General features: G+C 36.5%; 2 protein-coding genes across 6 annotated transcripts in view; one reads left to right on the plus strand and one right to left on the minus strand.

Annotated features, from left to right (window-relative positions):
- Nucleotides 1-5,555, plus strand: part of cacnb2b (calcium channel, voltage-dependent, beta 2b) — a 36,127-nt gene extending 30,572 nt beyond the window's left edge. For 3 of the 5 annotated variants that reach the window (XM_079877792.1, XM_079877794.1, XM_079877793.1), the window contains exons 12-13: nucleotides 220-393; nucleotides 2,460-5,555. In XM_079877792.1, coding sequence (XP_079733918.1) covers nucleotides 220-393; nucleotides 2,460-3,158 — 873 coding nt within the window. In that variant the 3' untranslated portion in view covers nucleotides 3,159-5,555. Of the gene's footprint in view, nucleotides 1-219; nucleotides 394-1,363; nucleotides 1,413-2,459 lie in introns of all 5 variants that reach the window. The other 2 variants (XM_079877795.1, XM_079877796.1) reach the window with 2 other exon arrangements.
- A 760-nt stretch (nucleotides 5,556-6,315) lies between these two features.
- mrc1b (mannose receptor, C type 1b) lies at nucleotides 6,316-19,051 on the minus strand. Its single transcript, XM_079877432.1, has 31 exons — nucleotides 18,907-19,051; nucleotides 18,332-18,715; nucleotides 17,578-17,754; nucleotides 17,265-17,417; nucleotides 17,019-17,132; nucleotides 16,617-16,754; nucleotides 15,190-15,369; nucleotides 14,915-15,072; nucleotides 14,677-14,793; nucleotides 14,447-14,562; nucleotides 14,046-14,194; nucleotides 13,748-13,947; nucleotides 13,509-13,630; nucleotides 13,241-13,313; nucleotides 12,994-13,147; nucleotides 12,850-12,885; nucleotides 12,567-12,733; nucleotides 12,360-12,421; nucleotides 12,159-12,259; nucleotides 11,844-11,986; nucleotides 11,456-11,558; nucleotides 11,116-11,258; nucleotides 10,929-10,973; nucleotides 10,740-10,836; nucleotides 10,405-10,634; nucleotides 9,882-10,047; nucleotides 8,732-8,887; nucleotides 8,515-8,628; nucleotides 8,170-8,358; nucleotides 7,224-7,256; nucleotides 6,316-6,997 (listed from the first exon to the last, which is right to left on the minus strand). Exons 1-31 carry the CDS (start codon nucleotides 18,968-18,970, stop codon nucleotides 6,783-6,785), a joined length of 4,299 nt encoding a protein of 1,432 aa, XP_079733558.1. The 5' UTR covers nucleotides 18,971-19,051; the 3' UTR covers nucleotides 6,316-6,782.
- Between the last annotated feature and the right edge of the window lie 4,284 nt (nucleotides 19,052-23,335).

Raw genomic sequence — 23,335 nt, forward strand, 5'->3', positions numbered from 1 at the left:
GTTTTAACACTGCCCTTATTTATAATTCAAGTCTAGCTGGAGGGCCTAATCACAAACTGATCTGATTATCAAGAGACTGTTATTTTTATGCTGCATCATGTTGCAAAGCACCCAAGGCAGTCGTTTACATAAATTAGCCTCCCTGCAGTGCTATTGGCTTCATTTCACTGTCCCTTATACTTACGCTTGTTGTGACGTCACCATTTGTCTCTCTCACAGGAGCTGTTCGATGTCATCTTGGATGAGAACCAACTGTCAGATGCCTGTGAACACATCGCTGATTACCTGGAGGCCTACTGGAGAGCCACACACCCTCCTGAAATGGAACCTCCCAACCCCATGCTGGAGAAACTGGCAGAAAACACACTCCCCACCAGCCCCACACCTGCTAAGGTACTGGACACACTCTGAGGAAAAACAGGAGATGAAGTACTGAGATCGAACATTTACTGTACAGATAGTGCCTACGGATTTCTATAATGATGCTGAAAAATGTTGCCATCACAGAAATACGTTACATTTTAAAATGTCTTCAGTGTCACATGATCCTTCAGAAATCATTCTAAATATGCTGATTTGGTGTTCAAGAAAAATGTCTTCTTATTATCGACGTTCAAACAGTTGTGCTGCTTGATATTTTTGTGGAATTGTTTTGATGAACAGAAAGTTCAAAAGAACATCATTTATTTGAAATAGAAATCTTTTGTAACATTACAAATGTCTGTACTGTCACTTTTGATCAATTTAATGACCTAGCTAAATTAAAAAGCATTAATTTTAAAGAAAAAAAGATACAGCTGACCCCAAACTTTAGAAAGGTAGCGTATATATATTACAAAATCGTAAACAGTGTTATTTCTACCACATTTCCCATTATGTATTGTGTAGCGTTCTGTAATAAAATGTCCAACTTCTTTGTCTTATCTCATTTAAAGGCTTATCTCATTGCTAGCTTTTTATGTATCATAAATACACACAATTAAATAATATTTTCATAATTTTCACATAATTTTCCAAATACATAATTGAAACATTACAGACCATTTTCTTTATTTTCCTCACACATCACATATCTAATATTTCATCTCAAGTATGCTCCTCACTGACAATGTTGTATATTTTTGTATACTTCATTTTTTAGTACAAATTTCTATTACTATTTGAATTAATGTCTCTCCGTTTTTATCCACATTCTAGCAGATTTTATTAGATTTTGTTTACTTAATTATGTCCTAAATACAAGTCCTAAATTATGACTGCTTGAAAACATCAACAGGCTTCATAGAGTCTGAAATTTTGCGTAGTGGTGTGTCATTTGTGACATTTTCAATTTCCTCCCTACCTCTTTCTTGGACATTTAAAGAAGACTTGAGCTTAAAGGACCTTCGGTGAGTGAGATGGTGGTCTCTGAGGTAAAATGCCTTTAGTGTCAGTACCTACTAGTTTGTTCTACATTTTCGTATGAGTAATAGCTTTTTAGGTGTTGTAAGTAAACTTTATAGTAGGGCAGTTTAGTGCCATTTTTGTAGTTTAGTGTCTTTGCACAAGACTAAACAAGCAGTTGCTTACTTGTACTTTTAATTAGGCTATTATTTGTTTTTTTTTACATGAGGGTTTACCTAGGAACTACTACATATTTCAATAAACGACTAGTTGGTGGTGATGTCTGAATTTTTTTTTTACTTGTAGGCCTGTATGATTGCTTTTTTAGGGAGTAACACAATATCGTAACGCATTACTAATAGTAGCTTTCCCTAACACTGCTTGGTAGACACTTCTATCCTAAGTGACTTACACTGCTTTAAAGGTACACATTTGATCAGTTCTTGTATCCCCTGGGAATCAAACCCATGACTTTGGCATTACTAGTTCCATGCTCTACTGTATTCTTCTGTTCCTGTTCGTTGCTTCAATTCTAGAAAGCATCTGATTGGAAAAAAGTCATTAATATAGAGTGCAGCAGTTAGTTAAAGATATATAAACCAGGAATCAAACCAACCAGCTACAGTACAAGATGAATCCCAACATTACAAACTTTGATAGGAAGCAAAATCAGACATTCTCAGTCCTTCATGGTAGTGGACGGGTGCTAAAATGGCACAATTTGCTAGTTTCGATTCTTTAATTGGTGGAGATTTCATTGTAGAATCAACGATAATGTAGTTTTTCACCAGGAATTCCACAGTTCAACATGATTATTTTAAAATAATTTTAAATAATGCTGATTGGTGTACTTAGTACTTAGTGAGGTACACAACCTTGTACCTCACAATAGGTCTGTCAGTTTAAATGTTATCGTTAAAAATCTCCAAAATTCCTCAGTGGAGAAAATGAATGGTACAATGACTGTTTTGGTCTGGGTTTTTTTTTTTTTTCTAAATGGCCTCAAAGCTGTCTAAAATCCACAAAACTCATTTGATTGAATGACTCATTTTTCATTTGATGTATCCCATATACAGGACGAACCGAAAAGCAAGAAGACTGCCGCCACCAAGAGAAAAGGACATCAAGAGAACCAGCAGGAGCATCTACCCCAGGCTCAGGAGACGAGAGAGGAGGAGGAGGAGGAGGAGGAGGAAGAAGAAGAGGAAGTGCTGGAGGAGGCTGAGGAGGAGGAGAGGCTCCTTCGTAGCGAGCCAAAGAGACGCAGCCATCACCATCACCACCATCATCATCATCACCACCGCTCCAGCACCAGCCGACCGACCGAGCCCCACAACAAACACCAGCACCACGTGCGCCAGCAGCAGCAGCCCACCGACATGGATCAGCTTCCCACTAAAGACGCTTCGGAGTCCCGGAGCAGGCGCGCTCTCCCAGGTGAGGGCGACCCGGATCAAACCGAGGTCTACCATAACAGGACTACAATTCAAAAGGACCATAACCATCACCATCGACATCACCACCACCGCCGCGGCGGGACCACAGACATTCAGCCGGATTATTCCCACCACGGGCAGCAGGACTATGAGCTGGAGCACAACGAGCACAACAGGCAACAGAGACAGCCGATACAGCTGCGCTCGCACCAACAATCACACCACTACGCTCACCCACACCACAACCACTATCACTACCAGGGACGGGAGCGGGACAGGGAGAGGGACAGGTGCGTGGAGGCGGAGGAGTGGACTGAAGACATGTACATTCATCACTGAGAAGGACGTTGTTTTAATGCTGCTATGTTAAATGCTGGCTACCGTGTACTCAGGACAACATGGTTTCTCTTTCTTTATCTGTTCTTCTGTGTTATCGCCTACTCTGGTCGAAATCTAACTTTCCTTGATTATGAGCCTTTCATTCGTATAATTCTGTGTTTCCTTGGCTTTATGTGCCTCTTGCTATCGGGCCTGTGATTACCATATTTGTTTTAAATGATTTCAGCACGTTTGGTCCTTCCAGTCCCAAGTATGTGGTTACATCCTTGCTTGTTATTTCCCCTGTTGTTAACGGTCAGTCAGATACACCATTTGTTTCAAACAATTTTGTGAAACGCACATGCAAACTGGTCATCTCTCATTTTTCGCCCCTGAGAAAGATAACATTTTTTTAGTTTCTGTTTCTTTGTGTAAAATTGGTCTTTTTTGGGACGTGCTGCTACACTACTGGCAGGTATGAAAATATTAAGAAAATAATTTGTTTTAAAATGGTAACAAGAATTAGCATTTACCCACAAATAATCTGTATGAGAACTAAGTATGTGCTGCTATTGGCTACATTAAAATTAGGCAAACTAAAGACCCTTTTATGGTTGGCTTTTCACCTCAGTGATTGAAAGGTCAGTTTTTTTCAACATCAAAACAATTACAATATAGTCTAGTCATTTTTATTTATTTAATCCACCTCATTTTTAATGTGATATTGGGGCCATTTTAACTTGAATGTGCAAGGCTTCCAATTTTTGATACTGCAAAACGGTATTTGTTATCATAATATTTTAATTTGATATAATAATCATTATTTAACTATAGGGGCTATTGAATCAGAAGTCTCACACATTTAGAGGAAATAGCTTCTGTTTTGAAAAATAAGGTGATATTTTAAAAGTTATAGTACTTTCTCCTATCCTTACTTAAAACAGAGACAACAAGAAATTTTTAGGTTAATTTAACTGAAAAGTATAAACACTGTGGCACAATACAGTTGACCATCTCGACCAGCAACCGGGGTTCAACCAATGACATGGGTTTTGCGGCAGGACTATATATTTTTCTGACAAATGGCATAATGTTTCTGAAAAGCCATTATCTTTGCAATTCCATTTGCTGACACTAAGGGGCCGTTTACACAACAGTGTTTTCAACAAAAAACAGGAAACTTTTTGTGTGTTTTGGCCATCCATTTACATGACAATGCCGTTTTGGGGGCCTGAAAATGCAAGCTTTTGAAAACAGGTTTCAAAGTGCAGGTTTTTTGAAGATGATACCGTTATCATCTCTGCTCTGTGTAAACTACAAAAACGCGAATTTGTGAAAACAGTGACGTCATGCGCATGCGTATTCGGTCTATATAGACGTGTAGTGTTTCTTTACAAAGTAACATCGCTATTGGCCTGCATGCATTTTTTTTTTGTTTGTTTGTTGTTGTTTTCATGGATCGATGTGAACAGGGATCATTTTGACAACGTTGTCGTCTGTACGCGAAAAACACAAAGGAGAAACTTTTCCGTTTTTAGCACATCGTTGTTGTGTAAACGTACCCGGAGAGCAATTACAATCTTAAACTTTAAAGTCAGCGTGAATTACCATTTGCAACCTATTTTATTTTGGCTTTATGTTGGCTATAATGTATACACTGTTCAGTGTTTAGTTTGGCCAGGTATAGATTGTCATGACAAAAATGTATTCAGTAAATTTCATTCGTCATACGTTGTTTGTCAATACAAAAACCTTTAGCTGATAACGTAATCATGTTAAATCAACTCTCGAGCCATACTATGTGTTCTTTGCTCATGCAAAATTATTGCAGATGAACACTGTTGATATTTATGAACATGTTTGTTTTTCCATATTTATAATATATAAAATGTGATAATTTTAGCCAACCAGCTGCATGTATTTATAATTTTCTAAATATTTATTTAAATATATACAGTATGTATATTAAATGGATTTCATTTTTTTCTTAATCGTAACTTTCATGTTCATAAAGTAAAAAGGCACACTCAAATGTCTTGAGCGAAATATGTACAATAATTTAGAAAATATCTTTTGTACAACAGCATGGTAAAAGTTTTGATTCCAGTTATGCTAAAAATGGAATGAGAAAGATATATAAGCACTCAGATCTGTACATACTCTTAATGCACCTGGAACCATGACTTTTATTTACATTTTATACATGTTTCCTGAGTACTCTATGCATTAGTTTGTGACAACACTATAGCTTGAAAATTATTTCTATGCATTTGTATATACCTCATAAATGCCTTTGTAGATACTGGATTGATAAAACTGAGTACAGATACTGCTGCACTGTAATATAGATGTACATCTGTATTCAGTTAAACTGACTGTATATTGTCTTTATTGAAATGTTCTCCTGAACCAATAATGCACACATCAAATTTATCACTTAATGTTTTTGTGCATTGTTTTCCCAAATGTGTCTCTCATCGTGTTTCCACCTTTGATTAGTCAGATAATAAGGATATTATGAAGGACTATTTTGAGCACACATTCAGCATTCATATGTATATATATATATATATATATATATACACATTCATATATATATATATATATATATATATATACATATATACAGTACTGTGCAAAAGTCGTAGGTATGTTAATACCCCCCCCAAAAAAATGGTTTTAAGTCAGTTATTTATATCTTTTGCTATAGTGTGTCAGTAGGAAATATCAGTTTACATTTCCAAACATTCTTTTTGCCATTAATTGTAATAATCCAGTGAGATTTGTGTATGCACAAGGAGTCTGACTACAGCCGTCTGTGATTACATGAAGAAACAGAAAAAACTGAGACAGACTAAAGGTTTCTTCAAGCATCTTGGAGACGTTCCCGCAGTTCTTCTGGATTTAGTCTGGGCATATATAAATAAATGTGCCATTGAATTCAAAGAGGGCATACATTTCTGAAACTAAAAATGTAAAAGTTTAGGTAATTTGTTTTCCAACACTGTCCTCATACTCCAAATACTGCCAAGTCAGCTGACCTTACGTCATCTTATCCTGTTTTTCTTTGACACACTGCACCCCAAAAGATGACACACTTTTTCCATACTAAAACCAATTTACACTGCGCAGTTGGAGTGTAACTGTGGTGGTTCGCTCAAAAACAGACACATATATTACAGTGCAAAATTTAAGTTTATTTAGAGACAGTTCTTATTAAATTTGAAAAACTTTTTAAAAACTTGTACAAAAGCATTGAAGTAGCATCACAGGAAACTATACAGGACAATGGCAATGCCATATTAAATCAGTGGTTTCCTTTCATGTTGGTTGACTCTTTGAAATATTTGATTCTGATTAGTCATTTGCACCATTCTGCAGTCAGATTTGTTTTTGCATAATGACTGCTAAACTGTATAACTGACAACTGATTCCTACATAGCTGCGTTTTCTGACATAAAATACTTTCTACCCAAATCAATATTTATTTGCTGAGTAGCCATGTCCGAAGCAGGATAAAGTACAGCCATTATCGCAAAATAAACCCGATGATCGCTGTCATTTGTTTATTTTATGATAATGATTGGCTGAGTGTACAGTATCTCTTACATATATACAAGTACTGGGACATCATAAAACACAGGTCTATTCAGTGATATCAATGTGGCCAAGCAATGTTTTGTTATCTTTAAAATCTGAATGAGCAGCCTCTGTGTTATTATACATGGGATTTTCAAATGTAGGCAATGACAGTCTATTTGAACTTCTGTAGTAAACGTACGCTAGAGCTCCCAATATGCTGACCACTGCAATGCTCAAGAACACAGCCAAACCGGTTTTGACACTGTGAGGTTCAGGACCTGTGAAAACAGAGGAAAAAATAATAAGATAAACTATCTAGTCTGAAATTGTGATATACACATTATATCAAACTACAATTTCACTATTTTACATATACTGTTAAACATCTGAGAGAGGCTGCTGAAAGCGTTTCTTTTTTTTTTTCTTGACATAAAATTCGATTTTTGAATATTTCTTGACAGAAAATGCACAAGAAAAGCCATTATGAATAAATCATCATATTACCTGTATTTGAGGCCTCAGTGGTTGGATTCATTACTGCAGGAAAGAAAAGGATAAATAGATAATGTAATAAAATGTTGGAGTTTTATTACATTTCCCTTTTACTCTAAACAATCATAATAAGCATATCTATTCATAGGAATAAAATAGGAGACTAGAGCTAGCCGTCACGATTTACTCCAGTGGCAAAAAATTTGTCTACTTTGTGACCTTCTGAATATACACATTCCTACATGTAATAGGCTATGGAACATTTCCACCTTTATTTTCCAGAGAAATATAAAGTGACCTTTTGTGACTGGAGCAGGTAATTCTGACAAAAAATGTCACAATATGTGGACATGTGGTTTATTGAAACTAATTTAAGAAAATACTGTAGCTTTATGAAATATTAACATCTAAAGTAAAAGGAAAAATGGCATCTTCCACAACATACTTGTATTTGAAATGTATTTTAGTGTATTTAATGGCTTTTCGGGAAGGTTAAATCAGCAATATAATTATGAAATGAGAAATATCCAACCATTGTTTTGGCTAACAGAAATGATACAAATTCAGTAATTTGTGAATATAAAATTGTATCAAATGAAACTCCCAAAAACAAAACAAAAAAAAAACACCCTTGTATTTCTTATATCCTATAAGAACACAGTTTATCATTATTTACCTTTGTTGTATAGTATACCTTTTGTCTTAAGGTGGTCGGGTTTTATTGTGTTACCTAACAGTCACTGCACAAATATGATGATAATTTACGGTAAATTTAGTTTGGAGGACTGAATTCACTAGAGATTTTTGCTATAGAAAAGCAATCATGCCATTGGACATTTGACTCAAAACATTAGATACTTAGATACAGTACTGCATTTCTCTAAGTGACAACTACTCCTGTGTTACAACATGTTACGAAATATGCTATTGTGAAAATGTATTTATTTACAATACATACCTTTGGGGGTTTTGCAGATAAACGGTAAGACTGTGTAATCACAATGTCGTTTTTTCCATTTTTTAGATTTGGTACAGAATAATGCGCAGTCAGGATTCCAAGAATGATCTCCATAGTCGTCTTCATAATCGTTTTCAGATGCCCAGTTAGTGTAATCTACCACGCTGTAGTCTGACCATAACCAGTGTCCTGTGTAGTTAGACAATCCAGGGTGAGTTCATTTGTAACCAACCCTTTTAGACCCATGAGTTCATTCACTATTTGTGTGAAGACTCTGGGGCACTGGAAAGGAGTTGAACAGAAGAGATTCCTTCATTTGAGAAGGTATATTATTTGGCACATTACCTTTCTGGGAGTGGAAAAGTCCAATCCAAAATTCTTTGTAGCTCTCAAGGAGCATGATGTTGTCCTCTATGAACTTCTCTTCCGCTACATCCCTAATGCTGACAAGAGATGCTCCTGACGAGAAAGAATAATGAAGTACAAGCTTTGTTACTTTTTTGTTCTTTGCACCTGTCATGTAATTGGGTATACAGCTTTTAAAATCAATCTATAACCTTACCCCATGTCATACAGAGTCTAGCTGCTCTGCTCCATGGTTTGGTATCAGTCACAAAAGCATAGCAACTGTCTTTGAAAGGTATCCACCTTAAAGGACTGTCATCATCTTCTTGTGGGCAATGCCCAGGTTGCTGAGGTGGAAGAGTTGGGGGAATGTCTGGGGAGAATGTCACATGGAAAAGTGTGCTTAAGAGAAAGTGATGGATTACTGTACAGCTGAAGCACTATCCATTCAGTGTGGAATGATTGGAGGGGCATTGTTCCAAGAGCACTGATGTACGGTGCTGTCACAGCCGGGAGCACCTAAGCAGAGTTGAGGCAGGATCTAATCGCAGAAGTCACGTTTATTCACAATTTAATCAAAATAACAAACACACAAGAGCACAGGAGAAACGCAGGAAAAAAATACAACCAACGATACACTAATGAGAACGGACAAAGAAACTGAAAATGAGGGCTATATAAACAGAAAAGAAAACAAGGAACAGGTGAAGTTAATCAATAAACAAATAAGTAGCTATGGAAACAAAGGGGACCTGACAAAATTGTGAGAATCCAAAAAGATTCCACTGATCCTGAGCCAAAATCTGAAGTCTCTGGCCGCTATATTGACATGTAGGGCGAAAGCCGATTAATGACCATTGCGATCAAATTTTACCTCTGAATTCTGGCACAGAATCATTCACTCATTAGTTCACACACTTAGTTTAGTTTTTAATAAACAACATATTTATGCAAAAATCTGAATGGGTGTTTGAAAACATTTAAATACTGTTTGGATTCTTTTCTTCATGAAAAGTGGGTGTCAAATACAGAAAAGCTTTGTGTACAGGGGTTGATGGAAACGGAGCTAATGTGCATTCTAAATATATATATATAATTCAGACAATAAGATGTCCAGAATTATTCATAGTATTTTTAAGTGCCCACAATAACAATACCAAAAATCCACACAAACACAACTCAATTTAAATTGCTGAAACCTGTGCATTGCTCCCGGCTTTAGAGCAAATAGAGAGAACAGAATTATTTTATTTTCAGATTCTAAATCTTGCCTCCAAGCACTGGAATCTTTTAAGACTGACCACCCAATTATTTGTTGACATAATAGCAAAATACAATCGTCTAAAAGAAAAATATTTGAATCTCACCTGTTGATTGCTCACAGACACCGTAGAAGGTTTGATTGCAGAGACTTGTTCTCCATTCTCCTTCTAGTCCCATGTATGCACAAGGGCGGTTGGGCCGTGGTTCAGAAGGTGCCCATTTCTCCATTTTCATGAGCCAGTTATTCGCCCATAGAAAATATCCATTTGACTGTTAATGAATACAAATATATAATGAGCAGGTTGGAGTCATAAATATCACACATACAGAGTATGATAAATGGTTCACTTTTCATTTAATAAAACCTAATTTAGAAAAACAGACATGCCATTTACACACACATTTTACATATAATGTTTGTTTATAATGACTTGTTTTTAAAATTTGTCCTTTTTGGAGCTTGACAGCCTAAGTAATCATTTACTTTCATTACATGGCTGAGCAGCCTGAACATTCTTTTTTGTGTACCACACAATGAAAAACCCATAAAGGTGTCTTTACATTTTTGGGTGAATATTTTACTAATTGTAACGCTATGATTTTCCCTTTCTCACTCCAGTGCAGTACCTGCACACTGTTGAGACCAATCCACATGGGCTGTTGGGTTCTGAAGACCTGCAGCTCAAGGTAAGCTTGTGTTACCAAGTCCCGAATGCTGGCAAGATGAGCCCCATCCGCCTCACAGCGACGCTTTGCCTCACTCCATGTTAGGTTCTCTTGAATCACTTTGAAAGATGAATTTCCAAGCTTGACAAAGGTTTTCAGAAGTTCAGTTGGCACTGGGGCAATACCGGGATCTGAACATGTGAAAAAAGAGACGATGAAAACAAAAGTGGAATGGTAAAATTCTGCAGAGGATCAATCAATCTCTCTACAAGTCCGCAGTGTTTGGCTAAACTCACCAACATCACGACTGCAGATAAAACCGTGAGTAGAATTACAGTCAGTTGCCACCCACTTGCCAGAAGAGTCTGAACCCATGCCCATAACAGCACATTCCTGTTTGAAAAAGAAACACCGTTACTGAAGCCTTTGTTATCACAAAAAAAAAAAAAAAAAACTATTTAGTTTTAGTCAGCTTATCACAATACCTGTTCCTCTGAATAGTGATATTTTGACCAATAGTACGAATGCCACTGTAAGAGAAACAATACATGCATTTAAAAAAGAAAAAAACAATCCACAGTCACGCTAAAACATCTTCAGGTTAAATTTTACATTTATTAAGCTGCCTAAATTCATAATGTTCACTCATAAATGATGACAAAATGCACATACTCTATAGTTTTGAGGTTCCCCTTTGGCCCACTCTGTGAATGCAACCTTACTCCCATCTGTCCACTTGAACCTCCCGTTTGCCAAATTGCTGAATCCAATCCAGAAGTCTGTGGTTTTATCTCTAATCATCATGGTTAAAAAGGCTGCAGCAGATGGATAAATATGATGTAATACATTAAACATGCAATATATGATAATGATCAAGTCAATCAAAGTGCACTGCTAAAAAAACAGCATCAATACTTTAGAATAATGTCACATTTTCCATGCACAGAATATGACAAGATATTTCTACATTCATCATTTTGAGCAGTGCTGAAATCTCTCACAGAGCATTTACCTTGGTGTGTTCTACTCATAACAGATGACAGATCTCCACCAAGCTCTCTGCAGTATTGTCTTGCTTCTGTCCATGTTTTCATGTCTTCCATCATGTTATAACACTATAATGTTTTATATAAATGACCATTATTTATTTTCTTCTATCATTTATTGTCATGAATATGAATCAAGATATTTCACAAATATTGTACTGGAAAACATATTACAGCAGTGCAATTTTTTTGTAACTTTTCATAAGCAAGGCTTTATTCCGTGTGAGATTTTGCACAAAAACATTTTTCATTTCATTGAGCTGATGCAGAACTGTTTAGACTGAAGGTTATAATTTACTTCTAATATATAGCATTACAATACTTGTTATCATTTTAGAATATGTTTATAATTACTTTTCCATCGAAGTTTTTCCACTCGGGAGCACAGCCTCCTTTTGGCTTTTGTGTAGGGGCCACCGTGGCATTAACTGGAGGAGACTGACTTCGCTTACAAAAAAAATTAAATTCATCACCACAGTTGACAGTTTCCCAGAGTCCTGTAACAGTCAAAATGCTTTTTTTAATTGGTTTATTTAATGTACTGTATGAAATGTATCAACAGTGATTTAATCATACATAAAGAAACATTTCCTTCCCCAAATGTATCAGTGGTCAATAAAACATTCCACATATACCTAATGTCTTCATAGATCAGAAGATATGATGTACCTTGAGACGAGGTCATCTTCACACATCTTTCCTCATTGTTTTTAAAGGCCGGCTGATTTGCTTCCCAAGCATGAAATACTACAGGGGAACCATCCATCCACCTTTACAGAGCAAACATTTATTTGTTTATTTGTTCTTTTCGTATATATTTCGTATTGTTCACCTGTTCATATAGGACCCATTTACATTATTTAAACTTACTGGTAAGACCCATCCAGATCAACTGTCAAACCAATGATAAAATCACTGTGCGACCATTTAGTCTGCAACAGGAAAAAAGCACAGCAGTTGTGAGGATGTCAGTAAATTAAATGCAATATAAAGCATACTCAAAATAACACACTGATACAAGTTTTGTGTGATATGCACCACAAATATGCTACTGAAAATGTCACTCAGCCATCATACCTTATGCCAGAGGAACAGCCGCTCTTCTTCATCATTGATAACCACAAGATCGCCATGTGATTTCTTACAGAATGTCCGTGCATCGTGCACAGACATTGCTGAGTATTGAGACGCATAATACTGGTTACCTCTGAATTCAGTCCAGCCATCCTCTGTTTCATTATAAACTAAAATAAAAAAATAAAAAATAGATAAATGCTTTAAAATCAAGTTACTCATTTACCTCATCAGTGTGATCAAAATATAATGTTTGAGTCTGGAGTTCTTGAAGTAAAAGACTTACCTGGACTTGTAATATTTACTTCCTTTGGGGTCTTTCCTAAAGAGAAGGCACAGCAGTTAGCTGTCAGTTAGACACAGAAAATATAATTTTCTTTCCAATCTAGTGATGGCAGAACTAGATTTTTGCCAGGTTGGCATTTTGTACCTTTTCGAATCTGACAGAGCCAGTCCTTTTTGTCATGACAGTTCACGTCATTCCACATTCCTTCAGTCTCCCAGATTGAAACACTCATTTCAACACAATTTTCAATGTTGTTCAAATTGTTTGGTTCATCACTGGACCAGCTTTGATAGGATGACTAAAAGATAAATAAATAAAAAAATCGAAATGACATCAAATTCGAATTCTATCTAGCATTAATTGTCTCTTAATATATTCTTTGTAAACTCACCGAAGAACCATCACTCCAAACATAACCCACCGAGGGATCATATATTCTATAACCAATCCATGCTGGATACCCGCTAAAAGCAAAACCATGTAGTTTCTTTACTTTTTTGATCATACATTTATGTATTCATCTGTTTCAGTGATGAGACTTGCTGCACATTCACAGTATTTACATCCATCAGTGGTGTACACAGCTGGCGATGAATATATATATATATATATATATATATATATATATATATATTTGCAAAAGGAATGATAGAGATTACCTTCCATGTTTCAAAGGAACATCAGAATCATGATGGACACTCAGAAGATCACCACCAACCTCTCGGCAGAAGTCAAGAGCTTCATCCCAAGTCTTCATTTGAAATGTTGCTACATTAAAAAACTGCCAAAAAGAGAAGGAAATAATGTCATGAAATGTTGTACAATCTGTCTATGATTTTGTTTAAATAGCAAATTTCTCCAAAATTCAACTTGAAACTAGCTAAAAAGTCCATTTTACCTTGACACAAAAGTCTCTAGTCGCCATTGGCGTCCAATCTTCAGAACAGCTCAGGGGAGGATGGGTTGACGGGGCTGGAGTAGTAACTAGTCCATCAGCTCTCTGCTTGCAGATGTATTTTTCCTTATTTGAGCAGCTGAGCACATCCCAAAGCCCAGCAATAATTCCAGTCGTCATGGCAACACAGCCTTGTTTTCTTCCTAAAAAAAAAATAAAAAATGAAATACTGTAATTATGAGAAATCAGAAACATTATCATTTCATTGACATCAAACATTTCATGTTTTTTGGCATAATACCTGGCATCCCAGCGTTGAAATGAGTAAATGGGACTTGCTTGGTGTTGGTCCATTCAAATGTGTGCAGATCCTTCTGATTAGACAATCCAGTCCAGAAGTACTTTTCTGGTCGTGCTCCCACTAGACTAACCAGAAATGCATTTTCTATGCTAATGGGGGGAAAAATGAGCAGATTCAGAATTACTGCTCTTGATAGCTGTCCTAATTATATGGACTTTTATTCTTTTATGAGGCAGAAGCTGACACTAGATTTTAAAATATTATTTAGAACAATACATAATTATACATTTAGAAAAGTCATTTTATTTCAGAATTTGCTTAAAGGTTTTAGTTAATGTAGAGCAAATTCAGTGTCAGATGTAGAAAGGACAGAAAGCATGTAATTGAAGAAGTGATCCAACCTGGAGGAAATATCAACCAGTTGAGACTCAGTTTTTTCACACATCTGTTTTGCTTCTTCAAAGGTCTTTGTCTCAGATCCTGCCATGTAGCAGTAGTACCCATACCTGGTCCAACCCTTTTCAAAAAATAAGACAATTGTCAGTAGGTACATTTCACCACCTGATGTCCAAGAACATAGAAGACAGTTCTACATTTTTAGGTCATTTTCTTATTATGCAAATATACATACTGTTTTGCATCCTGGGCTTGTGACAACCGTGTCATTATTCGAGGCTTTAGAGCTGGCCTTCTTCTTGCAGATGAATCCATACTTGTTCTCACAAATATCATCGGCCCACTTTCCCTCCTAAAGTAGAAACAGTCATTATGCAAATGTTTAGTTTAGCAACAGATAATTCTATGAGAAAAACTATGCAACTAGAATTTAAGATCAATTCTCAAATCATTTTCGCATATGAAGTTCTTACCTCTCCTCTCATTAACACACAGTCCTCTGCATGAACAGCATTGTGACTCGGCTCCCCCACCTCCCATGAGGCAAACGGGACGCTAGACTGGTCACTCCACTCAAACAGCATCTGAGTTTTGCGATCATTGAAACCAGTCCACAGCTCGTCTGTCTTCACTGAGAATAGTGATGCAGATTATTATCTAGCAACCTTATATAGGGGTGACTTCTGTCTTTTCTACAACAACACTATTAAAAATGCATTCCAGTTAAAAGCCAATGATCGAAACTTACAGTATCCAAGCTGTGTGATGGCAAAGCTTTGCTCTTCTGTGTTGAGGATACTCAGCAGGTCTCCTCCTTCATGCATACATGCATCTCGCGCCTCCGTCCATGTTCGCTTGTTGCGATGAAGCAGATAACAGTTGCCTGAATATGGAATCCAAGGGCTTGGGCAAAATCCAGTGTTCACAACTGTCCAAAAAACAAAAACAAAGATAACCTATTATTAACACTAATATTGCTTCCATTATTCTATATAGATGAGGTTCCCAAACTTTTTCATGCATCTTGAGAGGTTTAATCAATCTCATGATGTGCCAAAAACATTTTAAAGTGAAATACAGTATGAGATATAAATGCATTTGAATGCATTTTTATTTCCCTTATCAAATTATTATAGCCTGTCCTTAAGTAGACTAATGAAGCAATGACATGCAGTCAAATGTATTGCTGCATCCCAATTCACCTACTTATACTATGCCCTAAAAGTATGTACTCTTTTTGGGAAGAAAAAGTACATACAGTACTTTTGAGTGTGTAGCAGAATAGTATGCAAGCTTTGAGACATACTCCTTCTTTATAATTGGGACTTTAATGGACTGCTCTGCTGCTTAGTTATGTGCACCCAGTCACTGTTTAAACTGCCATGTCACTGTTTTAACTGTGACAAGATGATTGACGGCAGTTTAAACAGTGACTGGGTGCACATAACTAAGCAGCAGAGCAGTCCATTAAAGTCCCAACTATAACGACACAGTTAAAATCCTCCACATCCATGAAGCAGCACTGCCAGTCATGGGTCTTTCATGTGGAGAATGACCAAACGACCAAAATGACCAAATCTTTATAAATGTTCACAATGCTGTTTCAGATTAAATATAATGTGGATAACATCTTATCGCCAGGTTAGATAATGATTATTAATCTCTCAAACCCTTTTATCTAAAGCTCTCTACTTAACTGTCGGTCTCACACATCCGACATGTTTGTAGTTTTTTTTTTTTTTTATGTTTTATTCGTGTTTGTAGTTCTATTCGAATCTGCGTGCAATGCGCAACGAGTCGTTGGGTAATATTAGCCATTATAAAGTGCATGGGTCTTTGTATCCTAACTAGAAAAAAAATACACCATCTGGGTATCTATGAAATACTCATTTCAACATACTATGATTTGGGACACACTAACTCCAATTTCGAATACTTTTTAGGACAGATAGTAGCATATACAAATTGGGACACAGCATATGAGAGCCACTCCTGCTTTTGTGGGCCTTTATGAATAAATCTTTAAAAGAAAAACACATAAAAATAATTTGTTTGTCCATCGCACTACACAGATCACGCTATATGTTTGTTTCTGCGTGAATAGCACCATTCTTGACACTGCGGTTTAAGAATCGCTGCTTGCTTTATGGAATAAAAAGTGGTTGGAAAGCCTACCTGGTGGAATAGTAGCAACAGAATGGCCTTTTTGGCAGATGTACCCATGTTTTTCCGAACAAGGTTTGTTTGACCATTCAGAACCAACACCGCTTTTTAGGACACCACAACTGTAGCCTGGTTGTGTGGTTGGGAATCCTTCAACAAAGACAGAAATGATCATTTCAGTCCATTAATATGCTCAGTTAGCTAGTGAAAGCTGGTTTTGTTTTGTTCGTTCAACTATTCAGCACAGGCCAAAAACATCTAGTACATGATGAATCAAGGCATAGTGAACTTTTTTAAATTCATGCAACATTTTTATTTATCAAAATACATATTTGTTGTTATCTGTTTGTTTGTTCCCCAGGAATCAACAGGGATTCAACAAGACTGAATCCTTTGATTGAAAGAGAGTCTTACCACTGAGCCATTTCAGATAACGTAAAGGTTGTCCATTGCTCCACTGCCATCCACTGGACACATCTAATTTGTTTAGTCCTGTCCATAGTAAGACTTGTGTCTTCTGAACCATTCCTAGACAAAGCGAGAATGAGCACTTTTTCTTAGCATTTTGTTCTTTGGATATTTCTGATATCCATTAGTATTTCATTAGTGCATGTAATGATGAACAGTTCTATTTAGACTATTTCTTTGATGGGACTGTACCTGCTATAAAGCTGTGTTCATGAGGTTCAGAGACACTCAGCAGCTCTGCACCTTGCTGCTGGCAGCTCTTTCTAGCCTGGTACCATGTCAGGGCCGACTTATCATTCACTTGGTAATAGACATTTGTCAGAGGATGTTTGGACCACAATGTACCTGCAAATAACATAACTACCCATCAATGAATGCAAGCCAATGTTTTATTGTTAGAATATATATATATTATTAGTTTAGTTTTTGATGGTGGACAGGTAACAACTGCAGTCTTAATGATTTATTAATTATTGTGCAGGTAACACTTGAAACATAAACCTACTTTCATGTGTTGGGCAGTAGCCCCACAGCTCATTAACACCGTAGTCAGCCTCAATGGAACACCATAGACGTTGATGCTGCTCATCAACTTTGGTACAGTCTGCATACCATTTTTTGTCATAAAGAAAAGGAAAGTGACATGGCCGCCCAAATGCATTTCCACCAATGGTGTATATTTCTGTTAAAATAATGTAAGAGTTGATCAGTAGTTTTACTTACACCGTGTTTTATAGTGCTGGTGGAAAAAAACATTGAATTTGCAATAAAAATGATTAACTAATTTTAAGCAAATATATAACTTTATTTAAATCATTCAGTTAAATATTAAATAACATAGGCTGATAAAATAAGATTGGCAAAATGCAATTGAATTGATGCTTTTTGCATAACAAGGTACATTATCCTGCTTATTACAAGGCTACTTACCACATGGAACTGTTGGAAAAATTGTGAAAGACAAACAAGCTCGACTGTCTCATTAAAGGGAGAAGCAACTAGAGTCTTCACCCAGTTAGGATTCTTATTTTTTTAGAAGTGATAATAATGGTGATTTGAATAAATGAAATGTATCTAGCAAAATATTAGTTAGGAGGAACACATACTAATAAGGACAAAAAAGGTTGGGAATTATTGTTCTATTTCACAGCATGCAGTATTTTGATCCCTGAGGGAATAGCACACATTTGCATAGAAAGGAAAACAGCACTGTCACTTTATGACAATAATGTTCAATAGAGACACATAGAGACACATACCTTCATAAGGCAGAGAGCAAATGCTGTTCAGTGTTCCATGAATTGTCCATTTGCTCTTTATTCCAGTGTCTGCAGAGATCACTGGCACACCGTTGTCATTTACAGCCAGGTACAGAGACTCATTCTTTAGGCGAAGCAATGTATCACCATGGCATTCCCACTTCTGCAAATCACTGACATCTTCACATTTCAGCCACTGCAATTTTTTGCCCACTGCTTTACTTCCTACTCCAAGGCATTTCTTTGTGATAGTGTTCAAAATGCGATTCTCTGAAGTCCAACGGAACTGTTGTTGGATACTGAATGGGTCACAGGTGGTAAGTCGTTCCAGGAAGCTTGTCATGCATTTGTTATAATCCACATTATATATTAAGAAGTTTCCTCCTGCACAAAAATAGGTTGAGATAATGCGTGTTGAGCAATTCAAACTCAGTTAAGCATAAATGAAAAAAAAAATGAAAACATTTTTTTTTTCAGTTTAAGTGGCTTTTTTCACAATACTTTTTGCAACAAGAAAAAGAATGATTATTATTGTCGTTCATTTTTTCAGTTTGAATATAGAAAACAATACATACCTGACTGTGCAAAGCAGTGTGATAGCTCTAATACAAGCAAAATAACTACTGTTATTGTTTTCATCTTGATCCAAAATATATTCTGTGCTGCTCATGTGTTCATTCCAGTGTCATTCTCTGTCTTTGGCTGAGCTTCTGCAGTCTCAGATTTGCTCATGTAGACCTGCCCTTTAAATGGGTCCGATTGTTCCAATCAGAATTACATCCTGTCACGTCTCTTTCTCCAGAACTGTTGAAACTCTAATGTCACAAGGCTTCTTTGGAAAAGCAGAAGGAATCTTATCAATTATCGAAAATGATCTTAGTCAGTTTGATTTTGCTCAGCTTTGGTTTGAGTATTTGAGGAACACAAACCATATTGGTACTATACAATAATTCACTACAGAACATCTAGATGAAGTCAAACCTATCACTCCTAAATCATTGAGGCATTCCCTCTTCCCAGCAATGGTTCTGCCCTGTCAGCATACACAACAATAGAGGTAAAAAAACACATTTACACTTGAAATTTATGATCTGAATGTTCCCCTTTCCTGTTATGCCTTGTACTCATGTTCCTGCGCATCCTGTGCAAAAACTTGTGATGACAGCAATTTATTTACCACATAATAAAATTTTGTTCTGCTTGTAGGCATACAGTATATGTTAACAACATTTACTGCAGTCTCATAAGAACTGTCACTGTCTGTGACCCCACCTGTTACTTTATAAATAATAAATCTATATACAAATACATTTTTCACAGATTTGCCTCCCATCAATCATTATTTTGCATACATTTATACTTAACCCTTTATGACATCAGTATCTTTCATGAGAACTGGCTGTCCTATGCCTGTGAGCACATCACTCCTGAAGGAGCCTTCCAAATTCCATGCCTTGAAACTGTCGGAAAACACACTCCCCACCAGCCCCACACCTGCTACAGACACCGAAAGATCTCAGACACAAATATATTAATTTAGAGAAGAGAACTACTCAGAACAGTGTGATAAATCTGGATACTTAAGTATACTCTTAAAATATATGCATTTTATAATAAAATATTAAATCTAGTGGAATTTATTTGAAAGAAATGTATAGTTCTGTTAACCTTTAGACCTATGCTAAAGTAAAAATCAATGTCTAGTTGAGGGTCTTGTGTGAGCTGGTCCAAGCAGTAGTGTAAAAGTTTGTGATGTTTAAAACACTGGTGTTAGAAAATTTGGTGCAAAATTGAATCCCTGCCGCCATTTTGAAGTCCGTTCCACTTCGTGAAGTGGACGAGGGAAGTTTATATGGACAGACCCTCGTTCCCTCGATTTTGACCGAGGGAGCGAGTCTACTTCATATGTACACTTCAGGTAGGCTACCTATATGTCCCACAATGCAGTACGATTGTGACGTCCCCACAGATCTCATCTAATCACCAACAACTCTATGATATATTAATTCTATTCTATATATTTTTTTTTTTAAAACACACCTATAAACATTTGGATGCTGCATTAAACAAACTCTTAAAGGGAAAAATAAATATATAAATAAATCAACTCCATAGCTGATTCCAAGCAAGCGGGAAGGAAGTCGACCGGAAGTGTGGCAGGCGCGTATAACGGTGACTGGTCGAGTGGCAGGCGCATATCTATGGGCGCATATATCCGTGACTGTTTGAGTGGCAGTCGCGTATAACGGTGACGGGTTGAGTGGCAGGCGCATATATCCGTGACTGGTTGAGTGGCAGGCGCGTATAACGGTGACGGGTTGAGTGGCAGGTGCCCCTAGCGGTGACGGGTGAGTCGAGTGACCGGTCGAGCCGCAGCTCCCCCTACAACGCAAAGATTTTACCCCTACTGTCCAACTAGGCTATGTCGGCTAATGCATTTCACAAACATTAGTCTGCACAAAATCTGCTTCATTTCGAGACAGACATCAAGGTGAATGTAAGCATAACTTGCTTTTCAGTGACTGAGAGTTCAGGTCAGTCACCGCTCTGATGATTCAGTGAAGGATTTTGGAACGATCCTCGAGTCGTGAATTTCTGATTTACCGAATCATTAAATGAACTGACTCACAAGAGTCATTTTAAGTGGTGATGTATTTGTTGGCGCGTGCAGGCCACGCGTTTTCTTCTTATCTTTTTTGGTAGCAGTCTCAGGTTTTTTTTTATCTCTATGAATTCAATTTAGACTGCTACCCCACACTGAAAATTCGGAAATGTTTTGTTTTCTTTCGCGAACTGAATCGGACATGTGACTTTGCCACCAGCGGGGAGCGAGCTTTCAAATCTTTTGTGTTTTCTCCATCTCGCTCCATGATGGGGTCTCTCGAGTGAGGACATCCACAACAGAGTATTGTTGCACAGAATATCAGCATGGTGATGATTGGGGCCCTGATTAGCCTACAAGTAATATTAAATTATTAACATATTTTAATCTCAGTCCGAATGTGAGTTGATAACGAATGAATATCACGAATGAATAAAGATCATGGTCATATCATTATTTTACCTTGACACAAAAGTACCTCAATGCAAGTCCATACTTGAGGGCAGGTGTGGTTGGCTGGAGTTGTTTAGGGAAGTTCACAACGTAATTTCGGGAGGAGTGAACCCATCCAATCTTTCAATTATCTGCCGGAGCATATAAGCCGCTCACCTTGCTCTGGCATCAGCTGTTTTGGCATCCCTCCACCTCCCCAACTCTACCAATATAATTTAGGCATCTTGTTACCATACTCATCATCCAAGCATCAGTAGTTCCACTGGGGGGTATATCTAAGCTCTAGTTGAAGCTGCTTCCTCAAGCCCCTCCACTGCGGACAACAAGCCAAATGCGCTTAGCCTTATTAGATTAAAGATTATGGGCAAAGGAACAAGTGAATCAGCTTTCTGCTTGTAGATAGCCTATTTTCTGTGCAGCTGCACATCCCAAAGCTCAGCAACAATTCCAGTCTTCAGACGTTTTATTTATTTAAGAACAAACAAGACTTGTTTCAATGTAAAACAAAACAAAACAATTTCATTCATTACTCTGTCCTTATTATAGCACAATACAGTTCTTGGCATCCCAGAATGGTGTTTAGTGTTGGTCCATTCAAAAGTGGCAGATCCTGACATTAGATTAGAAAAATAGGTTCAGATTTTTGTTTACCATAAATGAAAAAGTATGCTCAAAATTACACCATACAGTGTTAAATGCAAGTGCTTCTAGAAATTATAAAGAACATTTTTAATACCAATTATAGTCCAGAAACTCATTATGGTACTTTAATTGGTTCCATTTTTGTGTTTTAAATATATATATATATATATATATATATATATTGTATATGCAAGCAAGATTTCGTCATGTCCTTGAAATTATTTCTAATAGCAGTTCTCTCTTTTTTGCCATCTTTGCTGTTTTTCCTGATCACGTCATAGGTCAAAGTGATAGTCAAGCTTTGTGGATCCTTGTGTTTGGATTTGTGGAGTTTGACTCATAAAGTGTAAGGAAGGTTTCACTTCCTTTTCGCCTGTTGTTACATAATCATTCATTTCCCGCTCTTGCTTCCACAGTGATTCCAAACGCATCTGTTTTGATGTCTTCTGTGCTGAGTTTGCAGGGTGGGGACAGTCAGAGGACAGTGAGCAAGAAAAGAAGTGGGAGACCTGTCTGAATACTGGCATCTATGGTTAGTGCATTGCAAAATGTCAGAAGGAGGTATATTGGCAAATTGTTGTGATCGTTACAATAAAGGCACTTCAAAAGAGACATACTAACTCTATTTCTTGTGCATGATTTGCATTCCAGGATCTGAGTTAATTTTGCATGATTAAGGAAGTAAATTACAACGTGTACTGTTTTTACCTATTTTAAATCATCTTTTTCATCTTCATAGTTTGATATTATCTGGGAACTTTTCCCCACCAGTACTAGTGGTCGTGGTTTACATCCTTTACCCTTTTGCTGTGTGTGTGTGTGTATATATATATATATATATATATATATATATATATATATATATATATTAGGGCTGTCAAAAGATTAATCGCGATTAATCGCATCCAAAATAAAAGTTTGTGTTTACATAATATATGTGTGTGTACTGTGTATAATTATTTTGTATATATAAATACACACACATGTATGTATATATTTTAGAAATATTTGCATACATATACTGTATATATTTATATATAATTTATATTATATATAAATATAATTTTTTTTATATATATATAAATTACACATTTTTCTTAAATATATACAAGCATGTGTGTGTATTGATATATACAAAATAATTATACACAGTACACACACATATATTATGTAAACACAAACTTTTATTTTGGATGCGATTAATCACGATTAATCTTTTGACAGCCCTAGTATATATATATATATATATATATATATATATATGTCTACACATGGAGAAAGCTATCTATTAGTCTCCAAAATTCACC

Source organism: Squalius cephalus (assembly GCF_949319135.1).
Source record: "Squalius cephalus genome assembly, chromosome: 7".
Lineage (NCBI taxonomy): Eukaryota > Metazoa > Chordata > Actinopteri > Cypriniformes > Leuciscidae > Squalius > Squalius cephalus.

Bases quoted from the DNA above. Each gene is read 5' to 3' on its own strand.
- mrc1b (XM_079877432.1), bottom strand. From the start codon at position 18,970: ATGAAAACAATAACAGTAGTTATTTTGCTTGTATTAGAGCTATCACAC. The intron at 14,794-14,914 runs GTAAGAACTTCA...TTTCTACTTTAG, and splicing joins GTGTGTTAATGAGAGGAGAG to GAGGGAAAGTGGGCCGATGA. The intron at 12,422-12,566 runs GTATGATGGCTG...TTCCTGTTGCAG, and splicing joins GGCTGTTCCTCTGGCATAAG to ACTAAATGGTCGCACAGTGA.